Source organism: Uloborus diversus, chromosome 4 (genome assembly GCF_026930045.1).
Source record: "Uloborus diversus isolate 005 chromosome 4, Udiv.v.3.1, whole genome shotgun sequence".
In the NCBI taxonomy this organism is placed as follows: Eukaryota; Metazoa; Arthropoda; class Arachnida; order Araneae; family Uloboridae; genus Uloborus; species Uloborus diversus.
The window spans coordinates 157,175,009-157,199,878 of NC_072734.1; the positions used below are offsets into that span (position 1 = coordinate 157,175,009).

The 24,870-nt window shown below is 35.8% G+C and overlaps 1 protein-coding gene across 1 annotated transcript in view; it reads right to left on the minus strand.

The window, feature by feature from the left end:
* Nucleotides 1–24,870, minus strand: part of LOC129219886 (synaptic vesicular amine transporter-like) — a 91,035-nt gene that overhangs the window by 65,148 nt on the left and 1,017 nt on the right. Inside the window, exon 2 of the mRNA XM_054854198.1 lies at nucleotides 1,356–1,509. Coding sequence (XP_054710173.1) covers nucleotides 1,356–1,485 — 130 coding nt within the window. The 5' untranslated portion in view covers nucleotides 1,486–1,509. The remainder of the gene's footprint in view (nucleotides 1–1,355; nucleotides 1,510–24,870) is intronic.

The following is a 24,870-nucleotide window of genomic DNA, read 5'->3' on the forward strand; positions in this document are numbered from 1 at the left end:
TGCTTCATTCGTTTATTCATTCTTCTCTTTTCATTCATTTTAAGAAAAATAACTTAAATGATCAAGTAGAAAGTTTTCATTGGGAAGATATTTAAGTTTACTTTTGTCCCATGTGTGAGACGTAGTGACAACTAAACTTTTCGCTTTTATACGAAGGTACAAATCGTCGCCTCGCAGCAACAGTAGAATATTTTATTCCTGGGATTAGATGTCTTACTGTTGCTCTGAGGCAACGATATTCACTGGGAAAAAAGAAAATAAACATTTCAATACGAGTTATGCTGTTAATGGTATTGCTCGCTTTTCATCTATTGTAATTTTCGAATCAAATTTCAACTTTATATTATTTCGAAAAAAGGTAAGTTACATAAAATATTTCAATTCGCAACCATATTCTCTTAACTTTAATCTCTTCCAGAAAAGACACCAGAATTGGCAACACAAGCTTTTTTTTAAAAAGAAGAAAAGATTCTGAGTGGTGTCAAAATAAAATTCTAAGTGGTAAGTGCATTTTTAGGCTTAAAAATAACTTTAATGTAATGGGCATAATATGTATTGCTTTGTAATTATACCGTTAATAATTGCGCAGAGAAAATACATTTGAATTTAATCCCACTTCAGAAGTAATGTCAACAGAACGAGCAATACGTTTGCGGTAATTTCGTAGCATATTACTTCTCATAAAGCGATTTAAACGTTGTTTTTGGTACTTGTGTCTTGGAATTTAGGAGATCTTGAGTTAACTGAGCTATTGCGATAAGAGTAAAATTAGTGGTAGTACCAAAAAAAAAAAAAAAACTTTGATGAACCGCGAAGAATTTTAAAATCTAAGTTTTAAAGGTTTGCATTTCATATAGAACTTTCTAAGTTGCATTACGATTGCTTTGAAGTTCTCATTTAATAAGTTCTTAAAGTATTCAGCTTTACAATCTACATATGAGGCAGTGAGAAGCAAAGGGATGTAAGTGGACATTTTCAAGTTTTGAGTAAAGCGTGTTTAAAGATAACATCATAAGTAGTCTTTCACTGAATTTTTTTTTCTAAATCATGCTGTGTTAGCAGCAATAACTACCAGGGCTACTAAAACCATATCTTGCTCCAAGACAGAGGAGAGGTTCACCTACAATGTGTATTGGTTATCTCCAAATTTTTAATTTTGCCACTTACATCCTTCTGTTTCTCGCTGCCGCATATCTCCTTGTGTAGATATATCCCTTGATTGTGAACTCTACAATGTACGTATTTCCCTCTTTAACACCTTTCGAAAATAAGCTAAAATTGATTTATATAATTAATTTTTATCCGATTTCTGTTAATTCTTACATTACTCAATTTCTCTGAAAATTTCAACTTACCAACAGAAGTCAAAAGCATATTATCCAGTAAAATTGCAACTGAAACTATAAATAGTATGAGTCCTCTTGATTCTTTTATGTGTGACAGACATCCACAGCAAGTAGATTCCACATTCCTGTCATCAAGCATTATGCAAATGTATCTGGTCACTGCCTGAAAATAAAATATAAAAACATGAATTTAGTTTATTTTCTTGTTTTGATTCCTCTTTAATATTTAGAACAATGTTGCTCAAAGTTTTTCTGTGCATCTACAGTTTCACAAACTAAACTTTATTAAATGCCTTTTTAGGAATAATCCTCGCCACGTAGACGAATTGTAACCATGATGACGAAAATTAGTCTATATAAATAAAAATTAAAAACGACCTGCTATACTTATTCTCGTCTTCATGGTTATTTGAAAAACTAAAGGAATCGACTTCGTTCAAGTGAGTTTAATAAACAATTCTAGATTTCTCAATATATTTATATATATATATATATATATATATATACATATTGGCGTCGAGGCCGACGCATCAGCTTAAGTTTAGCAATTTTGGATCGGATTTTTCATTGTTGCACTGCTAGGGTTACCACAACAAAAGTTTCGGATTTCGCCAAATTTGCCGAAAATAGTATTTATTTAATAAACAATTCACGTGCCGCTAATAATTGCTCACAGTGAACAGTCACCAGACGAGACAACTCGCCAGAAAAAACAAACCACTCAAACACGCGCGTCGATCCAAAAAGGCTGATCTTAAGCTGATGCGTCGGCTCGTATATATAGGGGCCTTAGGCCTATCTATATAGAGACTTTAGGTTGTTCTATGTAATGACGTCATCAGCGTCAATTTGATTGCTTAAAACAATCACAAAATATCATCGATAATTAGAATTACAGTGAAGCACCGTTTATACGTTTCTCTTTTATACGTTTTTATCAATGATACGTTTTTTAAATTGGTCCCTGCGAAGTCTAATACACATTAACCTATTATACGTATTTTCATTTGTACGCTTTTTTATTCAGTCCCTTCAAAAACGTATAAACGGTGTTTCACTGTATATGTTTCAGTTTGGACGAATCTTAAAGAGGTACATCAGTAGCGTGAGATTGAATTAGCACATATATTTGACATAAAATATTGATTGCAGAGGAATAAATGCTTTAAATCTTGGTTTTCTTCAGTTTTTAACAACTCAATAGTTATTATTCCGTTCTTAAAATCCAGTGTTGGGCATTAATCAACTAAATCCTCAATCGATTAAAGTAATCTGACTCCCATTTAGTTCAGACTAATATTTTAAAAATTTAATTCAATTGCAGACGAAGATTAACGTTAGTTTAAACTAACTCGTTAGTTGATTAAAAAAACTAATTTAGTTCAGATTGATTTAGTTCAGATTAAATTAATCAAATTGAATTTAGTCAGATTAAAAGTAATCAAATTGATTTGATTAAATTTTTAATTCAGATTAAATTCGTAAAATATAAATGTCACATGAACAAAGACACATTTGTATTTCTACGTGTATGTGCATATTTACGCAAGCATACACGAGTTAATACGTGTATATACGACTATGTGCGTAAATATATGTATATAAACGTGTTATCCCGCGTATGTTCGTGTACGGAGGTATATTTGAATTTTTAAGTGAATATACATATTTATGTGTGCATATACGAGTAAATACGTGTATATACGAGTATGTACGTGTATACAAGAGAATATGCATATGGATACGTGTTACCCCGAGTATACTCGTGTACAGAGGTAAATTTGCTTTTAATTGTGAAAACACATACTTATGCGTGCACAAAAGCGAAAATACGTGCATCTACGTGTACGCATGAGAATATGCGTATAGATACGTTTTATCCCGAGTCTAATCGTGTAAAGAGGAATATTTGTGTTTCGACGTGCATATACATATTCAAGCGCGCATATACGCGAAAGTACGTGTATATACAAGTATGTTCGTGTACACACGAGAATATGCGTATAGATATCTGATACCCCGAGTATACTCGTGTAAAGAGGTACATTTGTATTTGTACGTGTATATACATATTTGTGCGTGCATATAGGAGAAGGTACGTGTATATACAAGAATGTTCATGTACCTACGAGAATATATATAAACATACGTGTTACCCCGAGTATACTCGTGTACAGAAGTAAATTTGCTTTTAATTGTGAAAACACATACTTATGCGTAAACGCAAGCGAAAATACGTGTATGTACGTGTACACATGAGAATATGCGTATAGATACGTTTCACCCCGAGTGTACTCGTGTAAAGAGGTACATTTGTATTTCTACGTGTTCATGCATATTTAAGCGTGCATATACGAGAAAGTACGTGTTTATACAAGTATGTTCGTGTACACACGAGAATATGCGTATAGATATTTGTTACCCCGAGTATACTCGTGTAAAGAGGTACATTTGTATTTGTACGTGTATATACATATTTGTGCGTGCATATAGGAGAAGGTTCGTGTATATACAAGTACGTTCATGTACACACAAAAATATATGTAAACATACGTGTTACCCCGAGTATACTCGTGTGCAGAGGTAAATTTCCATTTAAACGTGTATATACATATAGATGCATGCATATAAGAGAAAATACGTGTATATACGAGTAAGTACGTGTACAAACGACAAATAAGTGTTTAACCCTAGTATACTCGTGTACGAAGGCACATTTGTATTTCTACGTCTGTATGCATATTTATGCGCTTATAAACGAGTAAATACATATATATACGATTATATACGAGTACACACGATAGTATGCGTATAAATACGTGTTACCCCGAGTATACTCGTGTACAGAGGTAAATTTGCTTTTAATTGGGTATATACATACTTATGCGTGCACACAAGCGAAAATACGTGTATGTATGTGTACACATGAGAATATGCGTATAGATACGTGTTACCCCGAGTATACTCGTGTAAAGAGGTACATTTGTATTTCGACGTGTATGTACATAACATATTCAAGCATGCATATACGAGAAAGTACGTGTACATGCAAGTATGTTGGTGTACACACTAGAATATGCGTATAGATATGTGTTACCCCGAGTATACTCGTGTAAAGAGGTACATTTGTATTTGTACGTGTATATACATATTTGTGCGTGCATATAGGAGAAGGTTCGTGTATATACAAGTACGTTCATGTACACACAAAAATATATGTAAACATACGTGTTACCCCGAGTATACTCGTGTGCAGAGGTAAATTTCTATTTAAACGTGTATATACATATAGATGCATGCATATAAGAGAAAATACGTGTATATACGAGTAAGTACGTGTACAAACGACAAATAAGTGTTTAACCCGAGTATACTCGTGTACGAAGGCACATTTGTATTTCTACGTCTGTATGCATATTTATGCGCTTATAAACGAGTAAATACATATATATACGATTATATACGAGTACACACGATAGTATGCGTATAGATACGTGTTACCCCGAGTATACTCGTGTACAGAGGTAAATTTGCTTTTAATTGGGGATATACATACTTATGCGTGCACACAAGCGAAAATACGTGTATGTATGTGTACACATGAGAATATGCGTATAGATACGTGTTACCCCGAGTATACTCGTGTAAAGAGGTACATTTGTATTTCGACGTGTATGTACATAACATATTCAAGCATGCATATACGAGAAAGTACGTGTACATGCAAGTATGTTGGTGTACACACTAGAATATCCGTATAGATATGCGTTACCCCGAGTATACTCGTGTAAAGAGCTACATTTATATTTGTACGTGTATATAGATATTTATGCGTGCATAAAAGAGAAGGTACATATTTATACAAGTATGTTCATGTACACGCGAGAATATATGTAAACATACGTGTTATCCCGAGTATACTCGTGTAAACAGCTACATTGTACGTGTACGCACGAGAATATGCGTTTAAACCAGTGTTGTGCATTAATCAACTAAATCCTCAATCGACTAAAGTAATCTGACTCACATTTAGTTCAGATTATATTTAATCTGATTTTTTCAATTGCAGACGACGATTAACGTTAGTTTAAACTAACTTGGTTAGTTGTAGGAAAAAAAAAAAAAAAAACTAATAATTTAGTTCAGATTGATTTATTTCAGACTAATTTAATCAGATTGATTTAGTCAAACTAATTTAATTAGATTGATATAGTCAAACTAATTTAATAAGATTGATTTAGTCAAACTAATTTAATCAGATTGATTTAGTCAACTAAAGTAAGCAGATTAAACTTCGTCAGATTAAACTTTGTACTAAATCTAGAGAGATTGAAATAAATCTACACCGTATGTACTTGTATTTTCTCATGCATGCACGCATAAAAATGTATGTACAATCTTAAATACAAATGTACCTCTACACACGAGTATCGGTGTAACATTTATCTACACGCATATTCTCGTGTGAACACGTACATATTCGTATTCTCTTATATGCACACATAAATATGTATATACACGTTTAAAAGCAAATTTCTCTGTGCACAAGTATACTCGGCGTAACAAGTATCTATACGCATATTCTCTCGTGTGTTCACATACATAATCGTATATACATACGATTATGTAGAAGTAAGCTATATAGTAAAAAAAAAAAAAAGATTAACATTGCTTGCGATTAAGATTCCATCGTAAATATCGAATCAAAACCCAAGTAGTGACGTCACAGGCATAAAAGATTGAAGAACGCTTTTTTCGACTGATGCGTGAAAGGACATGATGTGTTCAGCATTAAAAAAATTGTAAAAAAAAAAACTATTGCGTATTTTTAAGAACTTTTTTCTTTTGAAGAGGGCGAAATGTTTTTACTATAACCAACCTAAATTTCAGAAATGAGGCTTTGATACTTCTCGCAGGATGATATTAGAAAAAAATAAAACCCGGAAAAAACTGCAAATTAAAGGTTTTTTCGAAAATTCGTAAAAAATACAAAAATTGCTCTGTCTTCAAATTTTTTTCATTCATCATACTTAAAATTAAACTTCCTACACTACAGTACAAAATATATTTGTGTGGTGTGATTGGTTCGGGGTCTGTGAGGTAAAAAGTACTAAAAAGTGCAAAAAAACACATAAATTATTAAATAACTTTTTTCCTAATTAAAATATCAAAAATCGAAGCCCGAGGTGCACAACTTCAGCAAAAACTACACCTGTATACCAAATTTCATCTTTCTAGGCCTTACCGTTTTCCCGGGATACGCGCCACACACACACACACACACAAACATCTTATTTTATTATATGTATAACGAATATACTCGGGATAACAGGCAGAAATGCAAAAAAAAAAAAAAAAAAAAAAAAATGGGTTTACACTTATCTACTCGTATATACACGTATTTACTTGTTTTTACACGTACTTATAGGTATATACACGTAGAAATACAAAATTTCCAGTATACACGAATATTCGGGATAACACGTATATATACTGTAACGGATTCGGTGCGACTTCCACTTTCTTGAAATGAAGACACAGTTCTTGATAAAAACACAGGAAATTTATTTACACTATGTACAGGAAAGATCTTCAACAACTGCTAAATTATTCATCAGCAATTAAGCAATTATCACACAACACCGTAAACTCAACGTTTACACGCGTATTTACTTCCAAATACGAAAACAACACAGCGAAATGCCTCGCTATAAACAGAGCAAATCCGCTCTCAGTTCGAAATCTGAATCGAAACTCCAAACTCCCTATCCAGCGTAACCGTTTATATACACACCGAAAAGAGAGATCTCAAATATTTCAGAAAAAGCTACAACGTTCTACAACTACACTTTCATTGATAAAATCAGTGAATGAAATAAGAAAAAAAAAGAATAGGGGGTTGTATACTTTACCCATATGTTAAGGGGTTGTATATTCATTACGGGAAATTATTTACAGGTTACGTTACTACAATAATTACTATTTACAGGATTTGTAACATTGCCCCCTTCCTAAGGACTGCACGTCCCGGGCAGTACAATCCCCAGAAAGGGTGCAAACACAAGTCTATCACAAGTTCACAAATACACACATTAATTAATAACTAACAGATACAGAAAACACAATAATAACAAGAAATATTACTAAACATTAAAAGCAAAAATTAACTACAACTTTTATGTTATCAACCATGGTTGTTTACGTAATACTCATGAACTATGGCCATAGTATGGGGCTAACCGATCATAATGTACAACCCTAGGTTTTGCATTAGGTGATTTTTGGATCCTCACTACGACGTCATTTAGTCGGTTAAGGACTTTGTAGGGTCCATCCCAATGCGACTGCAATTTGGGTGACAGACCTTTCCGTCGGATGGGATTCCATAACCAAACCTTGTCGCCTTCGTTGAATTCATGTCCAGTAGACCTTGTGTCGTATCGGGTCTTCATCTTCTCCGCCGCGATGTTGATTCGCTCTCGTGCGAAGTTATGAACGTCTTCCAACCGGGCCTGGAGATCCTGGATGTATTCCTCTGGCGATGCAGGCGCATCCGGAGGACGACCGAAGACGAGATCACAAGGTAGCCGAAGCTCTCGTCCGAAGAGCATCTGAGATGGGGCATATCCGGTAGTCTCGTGGACAGCACTGCGGTAGGCCAGCAGGAACAAAGTGGTGTTGTCCTAGTTTTCTCAATTCCGAAAATTTGACATAGGCCCTTAAACACAGCAGAGATGAAATTCCTCCCTTGATCGGAATGAATCTGCAAAGGTGTTCCGTATCTCGAGATCCAATGTTGGACTAGGGTCTCTGCTACGGTGGTAGCTTCTTGATCTGGAATGGGATATGCTTCTGGCCATTTGGTGAAATAGTCGATGGAAACAAGAATGTATTTGTTCCCATCAGCAGTTCTTGGTAGAGGACCCAGGATGTCGATCCCAATTCGTTCGAAAGGAGCTCCAACGTTGTACAGATGTAGCTTCCCTCTGCTTCTCTTCTTCGGTCCTTTACGAGCAGAACAGTCGTCACAAGAATGGCACCACTTCTCCACGTCATCCTTCGCCTTGCTCCAGAAGAAGCGCTCCCGAACTTTATTGAGGGTTTTCAAGACACCAAAATGTCCTCCAGTCGCACTACTATGTATTTCTTTCAGAACATCTGAAATCCTTGATCGGGGAAGTAGTAACTGCCACCTAGATGTTTTGCCGTCGTCAGATTCCCATTTCCGGTGTAGCACGACGTTCCGTAAATGGAGTGAGTTCCATAAAGCCCAGTATCTTTTTGTTGCAGGACTGAAGATGGAAACGTCCTGCCAGCTAGGGCGTCGACTGTCACTTTCCATGAACTCTAAAATTGGTTTTATGTCGGGGTCTTCAAGTTGATCTTTTCGAACTTGGTCATCACTCCATGGATCAGGTTCCGATGATGTTGGAGTCACTGTCACCTGATAGGCGGTAGAGCTAGTCGTTCCATACTGTTTCTCGATTCGGGAACAATAGTGGCAGTTCTCAGGACAGGGTCTTCTTGATAAAGCGTCAGCATTACCGTGAGATAACCCTTTTCGATGCTTGATCTCCATGTCATATTCCTGGAGCCGCTGTATCCATCTGGCTATCTGGCCTTCCGGATTTTTGAAGTTCAAAAGCCAAGTTAATGAGGCATGATCTGTCCGAAGCAGAAATTTTCGACCGTAGAGGTAATGATGGAAGTATTCTATAGCTTTCACTATGGCTAGTAACTCCTTTCTGGTGACGCAATAATTTCGCTCCGACTTTGATAAGCATTTGCTCCAGTAAGCGATGACATGTTCATTTCCGTCAATTTCTTGGGATAAAACAGCTCCGATGCCCTCGTTGCTCGCATCAGTGTCCAGGATGAAGGATTTTTCAGGCTGAGGATAGGCGAGGATAGGCGTTGATGTTAAAGCCTCCTTCAGTCGTAGAAATGCATCTTCGCATTCTTTGGACCATTCAAACTTTTGCTTGCTCTCCGTCAGCTTATGCAAAGGTCGTGCAATGTTGGAAAAACCCTTCACAAACTTCCTGTAGTACGTGCAGAGCCCCAGGAAACTTCGCAGCTGATGGATGTTTTCGGGACGACTCCAACTCTTGACCGCGGATACCTTTTCTGGATCGGTTTGTACCCCCTCAGAAGAGATGATGTGACCAAGGTAGTTCACTTCCCGGCGGAACAAATTACATTTGGACGGACTTAACTTCAGATTGGCTTCCTTAAGCTTTTGCAGCACCTTCCTAAGATTTGCCAGATGTTCTTCGAAACTGCGTCCCACGATGATGATATCGTCTAAGTAGACCAGACAGGATTCGCAGGAAAGTCCTCTTAAAACTGTCTCCATAAGACGCTCGAACGTAGCTGGTGCATTGCAGAGGCCGAAGGGCATCACTTTAAACTGCCATAAGCCTTGTCCAGTTGTAAACGCTGTCTTCTCTCGGTCATCAGGGTGTATCTCAACCTGCCAGTAGCCGCTATTCAAGTCCAAAGTCGAAAACCACTTGTGTCCGGAAAGAGTGTCCAAGGTGTCGTCTATCCGTGGAAGAGGGTAACTGTCTTTCTTGGTGATTTCATTCAGCCGTCGGTAATCGACACAAAATCTGGTGGAGCCATCTTTCTTTCGGGCCAAGACGATTTGAGAGGCCCAGGGACTGGACGAGGGTTCGATGACATCATTCTCCTGCATCTCTTTCAGGAGGGTCTCGACCTCTTCCTTCTTGGCAAACGGTAGTCGTCTTGGATGCTGTTTAATAGGGGGGTGTTCTCCAGTATCGATCCTATGCTGCGTTAAATTCGTCCGGCCCACATCCTCCGATGTAGATGAAAACAGATGCTTGAAGTCGTCCACCAATTGTTCCGCAGCAGTTCTTTGATCATTCGATAACGGCGCACTCCCAATTAACTTCGATGTCAAGGACTCAGAAGACACAGTCTCAGGGGAATTGATTCTTCTAATGATGCAGTTTACTGGAGTACAAGTTGCCAACACTTCACCTTTTCGGATATTCCTTGGCCTTTCACTCACGTTGGCGACTCTCACAGGAATTACATCCTTAGAAAGGTCCACAAGCGCAGATGCTACCAGCACTCCTTTTAGGTTATTGTTTAGGTTGGGGTATTCAATGAGTCCAAATCGAAAACTATTGCTTTCTTCAATGGAGCCAGGTATTAATGATTCTGACCTTGAGGGAATCGATAAATCTGTTTGGGCTATTATTTGATGTGCGGATTTTACATCACTTTCTGCGGGGAAAATGGCTATGTCTTCTCTTATCGAGTGCAGCTCATTAGTCTTGAAGTCAAGGGTGAAGTCGTATTTCTTTAAAAAGTCCAATCCGAGAATGAAGGGGTCCGTGATATCCGCAACGAATGCCGTATGATGGTAGGTGGCATTCCCAAACACTATTTCTAAGTCCACTTTACCCTGAATCTCAATTTTGTCGCCTGTCACAGTCTGGAGACTTACGCGTGGCGATGTCCAAAACAGTTTCAATCCAAATTCACGAGCCACGTCTGTCCTAACGATTGTCACATTGGCTCCAGCGTCGACAATCAGTTTGCAAGGATTCCCATTTACATGGGCGTAAATGAAAAGTCCATCACTGCCACTACTAGTAGAGGAAATCTGCAGAGCTCTGGTGGAGGTGATTTCTTTCCCTCGCGTAGCTTGGCGAGCAGGACAACTCCTTCGCAGGTGCCCTTCACTACCGCATTTCCGGCACTTCTGCTCTTGTTTCTTGTGGGCTGTTATGCTGTTCAGATGTCTTGCCAAGTCACCGAGTTGTCTCTCAAGTTCAGCGAGATGGGACGACCTGGAATCAGACTCATCAGCTTCCAGAGTTCGGATGGGATGGCGATTCACACGGGTTGCTTGCTGGGCGGCCTCCAACTTCATCGCATACACCACAGCAGAATTCAGGTCTTTGACATCCGCCATCCGTAGAGCTTTCTGGATTTCCGGATCTCGAACCCCGTCGATGTAATAGTTGAGTGCCAGGTTGTCTCGAACATCCGCAGGACAGTCGCAAAAAGCAAGATGAGACAGTCTCTCGATGTCCGCCGCTAGCTCTTGCAGGGTTTCCCCGGTTTTCTGGAAACGGGACTTCAACTGGAGTCGGCTGAAATCTTTCTGGCACTTCTCACCGAAGCGAAGCTCCAACGCAGCTGTGAGGGCGGCGAAATCCAGGCGCTGGCTGTCCGGAAGGGTCTGAAGAATGTCCGCTGCGTCACCTCTCAGGGATGCTGCAAGATGGCAGGCCTTGGTAGCAGAGTCCCATCCGTTCGCTTCCGCCACTATCATGAACTGAGTTTTGTAAACCTGCCACGAAGTTTTCCCATCAAATGTGGCAAGTTTAATGGACGGTCGAGCAACCGATGTGGGAGCGCCAAACTGTACAGAGCTGCTTTCCGCGGTTGCCAATCTCCTTTCCAGGTCTTTAAAGATGTCTTCTTTAAGTTGATGAAATTTTCTATCTTCTTCTTCCAGTTTATTTTCTACAGCATTGCATCGGCCTTCAACGGAACTTAATTTTTCTTCAAGTTTCTCTTCGATTTTATTTTCCACTGCGATGAATCGGCCTTCAACTGTCTCAAACTTTCCTTCAATAGCATCAACTCGATGCTCTATCTCATTAAATTTATTTTAAATTACAGTCTTTACCGAAGTAAGATCGTTTTTAATTTCCTCTTGGTTAGAAACTAGGTCATTTTTCAGCACCGTTAAATCACTTTTTAATTGTTCTTGATTAGCTGTAAAACTTGCAGTCAAGTCACTTTTTAATTGTTCTTGATTAGCCGCCATATCACTCTTCACAGAGGTGATTGAGTCAAGAAGTTGTTTTAATTGTTCATCCATTGCGCGAGTAATCACCATAAAAATAAAGTCTATAAATTCTAACAGTCTTTATGAAAAAAAAAAAAAAATGTCCAAAGTCACACTTACTCCAAGAAAGTCCAGAAGAAGCCCCACGTTGGGCGCCAAATTGTAACGGATTCGGTGCGACTTCCACTTTCTTGAAATGAAGACACAGTTCTTGATAAAAACACAGGAAATTTATTTACACTATGTACAGGAAAGATCTTCAACAACTGCTAAATTATTCATCAGCAATTAAGCAATTATCACACAACACCGTAAACTCAACGTTTACACGCGTATTTACTTCCAAATACGAAAACAACACAGCGAAATGCCTCGCTAAAAACAGAGCAAATCCGCTCTCAGTTCGAAATCTGAATCGAAACTCCAAACTCCCTATCCAGCGTAACCGTTTATATACACACCGAAAAGAGAGATCTCAAATATTCCAGAAAAAGCTACAACGTTCTACAACTACACTTTCATTGATAAAATCAGTGAATGAAATAAGAAAAAAAAAGAATAGGGGGTTGTATACTTTAGCCATATGTTAAGGGGTTGTATATTCATTACGGGAAATTATTTACAGGTTACGTTACTACAATAATTACTATTTACAGGATTTGTAACAATACGGATATGCACAAAACTACTCGTTTATACATGTTTTTACTCGTATATAAAAGTGTATGCGAGCATAAATATGTATTTTAACGTATTAACGTACAAATACAAATGTACCTCTGTACACGAGTATACTCGGGTTACACGTATCTATTCGCATATTCTCTTGTGTACACGAACATACTCGTACATACTTGTCTTTTCTCTTATATACTCGCATAAAAATGTATGTACAATCTTAAACACAAATTCTCCTCTCTGCACGAGTATACTCGGGTTAACACGCATCTATATGCATATTCTCGTGTGTACACGAAGATACTTGTATATACAAATACTTTCTCGTATATGCAAGCCTTAATATGCATGAACACGTAGAAATACAAATGTACCTCTTTACACGAGTATACTCGGGGTAACACGTATCTTTACACATCTTCTCATGTGTACAAGAGCATACACATATTTTTGCTTGTGTGCACGCATAAGTATGTATGTACACAATTAAAGCAAATTTACTTCTGTACACGAGTATACTCGGGGTAACACGAATCCATACGCATATTATCGTGTGTGCACGTACATACTCGTATATACACGCATTTACTCGTTTATAAACGCATAAATATGCATATACACGTAGAAATACAAATGTGCCATCGTACACGAGTATACTCGGGTTAAACAAGTATCTATATACCTATAGTCGTGTGTACACGTACTTACTCGTATATACACGTATTTTCTCGTATATGCATGTATCTATGTGTATATACACGTTTAAATAGAAATTTACCTCTGTGCACGAGTATACTCGGGGTAACACGTATGTTTACATATATTCCCGTGTGTACATGAACATACTTGTATATGCACGTACCTTCTCGTTTAGGCATGCATAAATATCTATACACACATACAAATACAAATGTAGCTCTTTACACGAGTATACTCGGGGTAACACATATCTATACAGTTATTCTCCTGTGTACACGAATATACTTGTTTGTTCATGTACTTTCTCGTATATGCATGCTTGAATATGTATATACACGTCGAAATACAAAGTACCTCTTTACACGAGTATACTCGGGGTGACACGTATCTATACGCATATTTTCATGTGTACACGTACATACTCGTATATACACGTATTTACTCGTTTATAAACGCATAAATATGCATATACACGTAGAAATACAAATGTGCCATCGTACACGAGTATACTCGGGTTAAACAAGTATCTATATACCTATTGTCGTGTGTACACGTACTTACTCGTATATACACGTATTTTCTCGTATATGCATGCATCAATGTGTGTATACACGTTTAAATAGAAATTTACCTCTGTGCACGAATATACTCGGGGTAACACGTATGTTTACATATATTCTCGTGTGTACATGAACATACTTGTATATACACGTACCTTCTCGTTTATGCACGCATAAATATCTATATACACGTACAAATACAAATGTAGCTTTTTACACGAGTATACTCGGGGTAACACATATCTATACGCATATTCTCGTGTGTACACGAACATACTTGTATGTACACGTACTTTCTCGTATATGCATGTTTGAATATGTATATACACGTCGAAATACAAATGTACCTCTTTACACGAGTATACTCGGGGTAACAAGTATCCATATGCATATTCTCTTGTATACACGTACATACTCGTATATACACGTATTTACTCGTATATGCACACATAAATATGTATATTCACTTAAAAATTCAAATATACCTCCGTACACGAACATACGCGGGATAACACGTTTATATACATATATTTGCGCACATAGTCGTATATACACGTATTAACTCGTGTATGCTTGCGTAAATATGCACATACACGTAGAAATACAAATGTGTCTTTGTTCATGTGACATTTATATTTTACGAATTTAATCTGAATTAAAAATTTAATCAAATCAATTTGATTACTTTTAATCTGATTACTTTTAATCTGACTAAATTCAATTTGATTAATTTAATCTGAACTAAATCAATCTGAACTAAATTAGTTTTTTTAATCAACTAACGAGTTAGTTTAAACTAACGTTAATCTTCGTCTGCAATTGAATTAAATTTTTAAAATATTAGTCTGAACTAAATGGGAGTCAGATTACTTCAGTCAACTAATCAATCAATTACAAATTTAGTTGATTTTTTTAGTTGATGCCCAACACTGTTAAAATCTAATAACAGGGAATTTACGAAGCTTGCACTGATAAAGAAAATGAATTAAAAAACTATTTCAGATTTATGCACAGTGCTTTTCTTATTTTGATTTTTATCTCATCAAACCCCCCCCCCCCCATTTAAAAACATTAGATAAAAGGATGGATGTAAGTGGCGCAATCGTCGAAAACCGAAAATGGCGTCTAGAAAATAAAAAACTCCCAGGGGTGATAACAGGATCTCCCCCCCTTGACCTTTTGTGTTAACAAATATTGTTAATCTTAATACGACAGTTTTATTTCCATGTAAGGAGTGTTATGGTTAAGTCCTCTCCACAGTGAGCTAAATCCTGGTTGCGCTGTAGTCCAATCACATTCTACAAAAAAAAAAAGGTTAAAATCGTAAAGCACGATGTAGTTTTGATTTTTTAATATGTTGTTTAGACAAGTTAAGGTAGTGTAAATCTAATTTTGCAGTTTTCAAACACCATGTGCTCGCTGTGTAATTCGCGAAAAACTGCGAAATTTTCCTTTCTAATTCCTGAACTATACAACTTTTGATTCCAAATTTGAATAACTACTTTAAAGTACATTAAATTTCAAACAGTTTAAGTTCAAGTGGTGCTATGTACGACCAGTACTTCAAAAATGGGCGATGTTTTGCGAAAAATGAATAACATTTTAGGTCAAATATCGATATAATATCCCACACTACATGAAAAAAACTGGATATTCCGCTACAGTAAATTTAACTGGCTTTCATTTACGCTCAAAACGAAGTCTGTAGAATCAATACGTTTTTTTTTACAATCGCAAAACAAACAAATAACAGGAAAATTCGATTTTTGAAGAAATGAGACAAAACACTTCTCAAGACAAAATGGAAGATCCTATTCTAAAAAAGGGGCAAAGAATGATATAATAAGACTCTAATGTGTGTTTATAAAAGTTACTTGTGCAGGCAAAACACGGCTGTTATGAAAAAAAATGAAATTAAATGATCCGAAGACGGAAGAGGGACGAGCAGAGAAACAAAGAATATTAGATGAAAATGAGAATTCACTCATTCTTTTTTCAAAAGGAAATAATACTGTCCATGTTCATCATATGAAACGTAAAGCTTCAGCGGGAAACCAAGAATCAAAAGATCCTCCCTGTACACTTTGGGTGCAATATTATCGATTGACTGTAATTTTTGAAAAATCATTCAAGCTGAAAGAATGGAAAACAGGGATACACCTGGAAACATTAACCAAAATGCTTCATTGCTTGACTTGGCAGGCCTTGTTTTCAACGCAAAAAAAAAAATGCTAGGCTGCATTTACAAGAGATCTGAAAAAGGGAATGGATTCAAAGGATTTTTTTATGTACCCTGAAAGAAACTTCACGGTTTTTGCGAATCAATAATGTTTCGCCTAGTTTGTGAGCATACTTGTGTAATGAGCAGGTTCTAACGAAACTAATGGATAGCCTGAGAGAACTAATCCATAGTTGTAACATATTCAACAGTTAAACTGTGTGCTTTTTATGTGATTTTAATGAATTGAGTTCATGTTAAACTTTATATTGGAGAACTGGAATGGCTTTGAGACATTAGTACTGCTTTTGGATACACTAGAACGACTGCGCGTTAGAGCAATAAGGTCATATTTGACTTCTCAACATCAGAGTGCCCTCGAAGAAACGGTTATCCAAAACGTGTAATAAACAACACCTCAATAACGAGTTGTTCCCTACGTTTGAACTTGATTGCACTGAAAAAATGAACCAGCAGGAACAGATTGAAGCATTATCCGAACCGCCATAAAAAAAAGTACATCTCAACAAATCGTGATCGTTGATGGAGGGGATGTGGATCTACTTGTTCTTTTTTTTCTGTTTTTGTGTCTAACATTCAAAATATTTCCTTCCAGAATATTGCCTAGGTCCAGTTAATTTGTATTCAGTTTTATATAAAAAATTTTCAACAGAGGAAAAATGGAATCTCTTGGATTCGAACTATTTCTTCCTACTGTTAGTGGATACGATACCACATCTTTGCATGTCTGGCAAGAAAAACCAAACTGTGCGGTATTTTTCACACGAACCGGTGTTGGGTTAACCTTTCCACCATAGCTTTCCTTCCTTGAGTGAGCCATGAAGCCCTAGCCTGTCCTTTTCAGATTTCTCTTATGTTAGTGCAAGAGGGGATGTATGGGAATATGCTCTTGTTGCAGAGTTGGTCTTAGCTGCTCAGCTTTCTACAATCTGCCGTTTAAAAAGACTCCCCACAACATCTCTTCAAGTCTAATCGACAAAAATGAAAAAATAAAATAAAATAAATAAATAAATAAATAATAAATGAAAAAACATGACCTATCACTACCTTCTTTTTTTCAGTTCGGGAGGACGATAATATCCATAAACTCTAAAAACCAAGACATTAAGCGTTAATTTTTAAGAAAGATAAAACTAATATTTAAATACAATTTTATCTTTTAAAAATCATTCCGTTTTCTTTCTTTTGTCCAGATCTCCTTTATTCTAACGGGAAGTATTTTGTTTTGAGAAAGTCTTTTGTTCAAAAATATTCTCCATTCAAAATAAAACTCGGCAGGTAACTTTCCAGTCGAAAAACGAAATGCAGCCGAAAGTTTATCAATGTGAAAGGTATAGATACGTACAGGAAGGAATGTTTGCTCTACCTGCATAGGACCACATTTAGAATCAAAAGTTGCATAGTTTAGGAGTTATAAAGGAAAAACTAAAAAACGTCCGAAAATTTCGCAGTTTTTCGCGAATTACGCAGCGAGCACAGGTTTTTTAAAACTGCAAACTTAGATTTACACTACTCTAACTGGTCCAAACAACATATTAAAAAATCAGAACTTCATCGCTCTATGCGATTTTAATGTCTAATATGACTGGACTACTACGCCTAGCGCGCATTGAAAATCGTCTAAATAAGCATTTCTCAACCTTTTAGATCCGCGAACCTACACAAGCTTTTCGAAAAAATTCGCTACTGGTGATGTTTTTCTTTTCCTTTCCCCCTTTTTTGTTAATAATAATAATTAAAAAAAAAAAACCCTCATATTCGAGAACCGTTAAAAACAAGTGATTTTTTTTTTTTTTTTTGATCGATAAGGCTTTTTCCCTTCTATTTATTTCCTTCTGTCTTTTCTTGTAAAAGGAAAACAGAACAAAAAAAAAAAAAAAAAAAAAAAAAAAAAATCACGTGTTTTTATTCTCTTGTGAAAACATTTCACGAACGGCTGATGTGTGTTTTCTCCTCTTTTTACAGAGTAATAATAATAATAATAATTAACGAATAGATAAATATATAAAACTTAACATGGCATTAAAGAGCTTTATCACACATATTTCAATGTCAAGATAAGTAATTACCGTAAAATACGTATATAAAAAAGTAAAAAACACACTGCTGAAAAATCACAGAAAATTACTCGAAATTCACGTAAAAGATGTCGTGGATATTATTATCATTATTTTGGTGTTTTCTTTCTTTCTCTTGAAAAAAAAGTTTCTTCAAAAAAAAAAGAAATAAGTTTTTTTTTTCCTCCAAGCTTGGACAAGCATTGGGGACCGGTCAAATATTTCTGCGGATAGGTGCCGGTCCGCAGGATTCCCGGCTGAAAAACGCTGGTCTAAATCTTCTCAGAACTACAAAAGATGCACGCGTAGAAGTGTATTAACGTTAAGGGGGTCCGGGACACAAAAATCCTCAAATTTTGCAATTTTTTTTTATAATTTGAAAAATTGCTTCGTTTTGTTCTGCTTAAGAGGACGTTTTAATCTTGTTTCTACCTTACATAGAACGAAAGTTAGAGTTATTTTTGTTGCATGCATCTAACGAATGTGAACATAACTTTAAAAATTTAAACGCGTTTTTCTCTATGATGCAATTTTTCCCGATTTCTTGCATTCAAACTCTTATAAGTCAGGAACCGATAGAGATAAAGTAATGAAACTTGGAGCATATCTTTTTCAAGCAATTTACTTTAATTTTTATTCGGCGAATTTCAAAAAAACGTTTACTGCAAAAATTATGATTTTTTAAAAAAAAAGTATCTTCGAATTTTTCGAAATTTCTCTTCAAATATTTTTAATTTTTATTGAATCAATATTTTTAAAATCGCCGAATAAAAATTAAAGCTTAGATATTTGTGCATACTTTTTTGAAAAAAAAATTGAAAATTGACCAACAATATTTTGAGTTATAGCAATTTAAAGCAACCCCATTTTTTGAAAAAAACTAATTAAATTTAAATAAAAAAATATTTTTTTTCATATTTATGTTATGATTTTGCTTATTAAATAAATGATGAATCAGTTCAAAAAATTTCAAAACTCTAAAGTACATAATAAAAATTTTTTCAAAATGTGTCCCGGACCCCCTTAAGAAAAAAAAATCTGTTGAAGATACAATAAATAAATAAATAAATAATGTTTAAATCTGAAGTAGTTTATAAAATTGAGTCTTGGAAAACGCTCTGCATAGTTCCACCCATCCATATCTCGTTAAGAAAAGCTTGAGTGAAACTCTTTGAAAAAATTAACAAAGGAAATTGCTAAAATAATTTCATATCCTTTTATCGTTTTTATAAGTTTCTGTAAGAATTAACAATTTTCAAGTCACTGTCTAAAAACTTAAGAGAAAAACTTAAAACGAAATGTTTATTTCATAGCTTTAATTTCTGACTCCAGTAATGAAAGAGAGAGGCAGAGGGAGGGGGAGGGGGGTGACTTTATTGACATTTAAGCCTTCGATAAATAATATCACCGAAGATTCCATCACTTCCTCTATTTATGGTCGTTAAAAGAGCGAAAAATCGTTCCCCAACAAAGCATCCTCATTTTTCTCTTCCGATATATCTCCGGTTTTAATTAAATATCTTGATTTCCCCTCTCTCCCAAACGGAGCACTTCCGAGGCGCGAAGCAGCATAGTTGGGAGCTTTATATTGCAGATACCGCGGTAGGCGGCAGCTATAATTTGCTCTTGGAATTTTCAAATAACTGCGAGCTCCATATATTAAGTCCCGTACGCTGCTTTATGGCTTCAGATCATCTTCGGAAAGGTGGTTTCGCCAAGAACACAGACTTGTCGCCAAAGTTTTGAGGTTGGGATAGATCAGATGCTTTAAGATATCAGTAAAATATGATGAATCAAAATGAAAAGTAACAATTTCATTTACGTTTGTTATTGAGAGTATCAGATGAATTTAAAATTCAAAAATTCAAAAACTTTGTGTGTTTTTAGTATTTTATATAGCTGGGAAGGAAAATATGAGTTTAGAAATTTGCAGCCACATTAACATTTCATTAATGAGCCGCGCTTTCGGTTGTCTGTGTACATCGAATTTTCCAATTAAATTGCTTGAAATACATTAGAATTACATACAAAAATGGCTATTATGTCTGATGAAGTTATATCACGAATATTTAACTGAATGAACAGTTAATAACAATTTCGAGTATTTAAGTATCATATACAAGTTATGTTGTGTCCAGGGTAGAATATAATAGTAACTAAGACTGGCTCTCATAAGTTCACTTCCGATACAGGGTCGTAGCCACGGGGGGAGTGGGGATGTGGGGAGAAATTCCTCCCAAAACGCAGTTTTCCTTTTTTCAGCAACAGAAAAAGATAAAAAGTAAGCATAACCCATCTATTTTCTTTTTTAAATATTTTTTTTTTAATGGCTAGATACGCCACTGTCCCATTTGTCTGACGCTTAAGCGATTCCATTTGTTGTGTGACAAAAACCAATTCGCTTGCGGTAATTGGCGTTGTGCCTGTCTACGAAATTTGCTTTTTTAAATTCAAGCATATAATAAGCTCGTCCAAGGCAATCCATCTTTTTACCAGAGGAAGACTATAACAATTTTGTAACATTCTAGGGCAGGGGTTCCCAAAGTAGGTGCCGCGGCACCCTGGTTTGCCACAAGGAGGGCCGAAGGGTGCCGCTTAGTATCCATGATATCAATATATATTGCCATAAAAGACAGAAATAGGAGAACATCGACTTTTACCGTTGATTCACTGGAAATATTTGTTCTTTCGCCGATGTCTTGGGCATTTGAATGTTAATAAACCAGCAATTGTCGACATTTACCAGACTTCGGACTTTTACTGTAACATGTACACTTAGTAGAGATGAACTAAGGTATCGTGAAAAAATTCTACTTCTTCAGAGAGTGCAGCGAATTGGAAAAGTTTGGGAACCCCTGTGCCAGGGTTTCAACCATGAGCCTTCATTTGTTTCGGATTTTAACGAACGTTAGGGGAGAGTGTTGTATCTTGGGATACTCCTAATTTCTAAGAATCTATTTTTAGCAGCCGTGTTTTTGTAATCTCAAATAGTAACCTTCATCACTAAATGGTGCCATAGTAAAAATCAGCATCAAATAGCAAAATTAATGGTTTTGTGAGAGAAAGAAAATTTCATGACTCCAAAGTAAATATTTTCTTCCTTTTTATTTTATTTTCTGTCTTTGTATTTGAAAAACTAATCAACTGAATTTTATTTTGTTATAAAACAGAAACAGAAGTACTTTTTAAATATTTTGGTTAAGAGAAAATAGTGATAGTGCATCTAGTATGGCTACCACTTTAGTTTTTCTTAAACCACTTGGTGTTTGTACCTTGGGACAGCCAAAATTAGGACACGTTCCAAGGTACAACATATGCATGGTTCTTAATAATTGAGATATGTTCAGGAACATGGAACAATGTTCTAATCCTATGTAGTCTTTTAAACACATTTAATCTTAGATAATAATTCATTAACTCATTATTCATGTTATTCATATATATATTATTCATATATATATATATATATATATTTTTTTTTTTTTTTTTTTTTAATACAAAATTGATTTAAGTATATGACTGTTTCCTGAATCATGAAGACTTTCCCATAGTACAACAGGGTGTGTCCCAAGGCGCAATAGTACGTTGTACCTTGAGACAGCTTGGAACTCTTACTTTAATTGGCTGTCAATATTTTATTTTCAAACTGTCTGAATTTTAAAAAAATATATTGCATAGCAAGACTTTGGGTTGTTTTAATGTGACTTTTAGATTTTAAATTTGATTCAAATAACTGACGTTAAAAATTAAAATGTGAAAAGTGTCCTAAGGTACAACACTCTCCCCTAATATAAAGAACGCAACACGGAATAAATACGTTGTAAGTTACCTCCCCAAGCCGAAGCTGAGGTAGAATTACACACTTATACCGACAGCTCGATTACGGTATCCAGATATCGCAGTTTCACTCTTATTGGAGATTATCAGTCAGTATAGCTTTAATTCTATGGGCTATTTCAAACTGATAATCTTTAATAAGAGTGAAACTGCTGTAACTGGAGGCTGTATCGAGTGTTCGGAATAAGTCGTTAGTTTCAAATATTCAGGGTGTTTATAAAATCTTGCGCTAAAAAAGAATATTCATTAAAAAAACTATTTCAGATTTAAACATTTATTATTTTCTTCTTATTTTTAATTTTTAACTGAAAAAGTTTTTTTCCAACTTTAATACACCTCTACGTCTGCATTTTTCGTAATTTTGAGAAAATTTAGAAGAGTTTCAACTTTGGCCAATTTCTGACTGCGCTGGGCCAGGCACCAGCGCAGCCAGAATTCATCTTCAAAGGGGGGGGGGGAGGAGGTCATAACAGTCCTTAAATGGGCATAGAAAAACTGCCGGAGCTATAACCATATAAAAATTAGCAATATTTGTTAAAACCAGAGGTCCTGCGGGGTGACCCTGAAAACCCCCTCACTTGTCTTTGGGAGTTTTTTTTCTTTTGTGGACGCTATTTTCAGCATTTGATGTTAGCGTCACCTACGTGTCTTCAGCTAAATATTGTACCAACGAGGGAAAAATGACGAGATAAGGATCAAAATAAAAATTTTAAAAAATTAGTTTGAATTTTGAAATTATGAATTCAAAGTATGCTTTTCGCAATAACGAATTGCGATCGGACCCTACTCGTTGGGTTTCTTGTTTCTACTAATGGCTTTTATCGCAACCATAATTTGAGTTCAAGACGTCAAAATTCAAATGAATGATACTGGATGTTTTGTGCTGGACGATGGATGTTGTGTGCTGGATAATGTTTTCGTGTAAAGAGGTTTGTGGAAAGTCGAGAAAGTCGTTTATAAATATTCTGATGCCGAGGCACATGGACGCCTGCATTATAAGCATCCTCATATAGATAATAGCGAATTTACTGATCGAGTAACGCTCCTGACGTCACCAACAATGAAACTTGCGCCACGGCATGATAATTTGATAATATTTTTTGGCAATGCTCGATATGCAGAGAAATGCTTTATTTTGACGAGGCTGAACTGGATCCGGTAACTTAACTGTTTTACTGGTAATACTGTCATTTTAGGAGAATGAAGAAGCGAAAAAGTGGTCAACGATGAATGCTATCTTCTGGTGTTGAGGCTTAATCCACTGCAGCTAGGGTTAAAATTTCAACTATCAAACTATCACTAAACAGGCCATGGCTTCGCTCAAATGTAGAAGAAATTTCCAACCGTCATACATTGACGGACGATTTTCTAGTTGTAAAATAAGATCAAAAGACGAACGTTATTCAACAGTCAAATGAAAACAATAAAACTAAGCAATTCGAGATTTCTCATCAGTAAAAACTTCGTGATTGATCAAAAAACTAGCTTCTTTAGGTACTTAGCGTTAGGAACTGAAAACGCTTTTTGCGTTATAGTGTAAACAAATATTTTGTATAAATGCGCTTCAATAAGTTATTTTCCAGTACAAAATTTTTCTTACAAATCTCTTAATATACAAAACTGTCAAGGATTTTACTGAAAATATTCAATGATTGCAATTGCAGATACTTGTAAAGAATACATCTTATACATATAAAATCTGAGTATCTATCTATCTATCTATCTATCTATGTCCAAGCTTCTTCTCCCGAACGACAGTGAACTGACCATCGAACCAGGTATCGATGGATTCGTAATCCTGCCGTCTTCATGTTTGGCTATTTAACATAATCCTCCGATAATAATTAGCGGAGATATCAATTAAAAACTTTTAATTATGACTCTTAGATTTCAAAATCAAATCCCTATTTTTCGAAGGCTTTCCTCCATTCAAATTATTATTCAGTGCTTCAACTCAACTTTCCGGATGAACGCTTTTATTAAAATTTACAGCGTGAAGAAAATCATTGAAAAGAAACATCTGTTGCCATTTCTTTTTCTCGAATATAAAGAAATAAAATTAGGCTTTTGTTTTAAGGCTTTTCCTGTAATCAGGGTGTTTAAGTTGTTTACTTTTCGATTATTTTGCCGTAATCTGCAGCAAAATTTTGCTGTTTTTTTTTTTTTTTTTTTTGTTCAAGCCTGATTGTTAAATACGCGTCACATGGCATAACTTTCATTTTCGAGGAGGACCGTGCACGTCGTAAAGTAAATGAGTGATTTACAAGTTATTTGAGTTCTTTGAGGGTTTGTACCTGGAAAACGGATTGATGTAATTCTTGTACGACCATGTGGATAAAATCCATCCAAATATTTATCTGAGTGGTATGTTGCATTAATAAACACCCGGGCAACGCCGGGTAGTAGACTATTTTATGTAAAAAGCGGATTGTTATTGTGCATAAATATTTCCGATATAGTCTATCAGATGTAATTCAGTTTAACGTGAGTAAAAATTATAGTTGATAATGCATATATTTCCCCCTTTTGTGCTGACTGAAAATGTACTCATAACTTGTATCATTGATAACGATTATTAACGTTGATGAGGTGTTTTGGCAAAAATATGTTTTACTGGTGT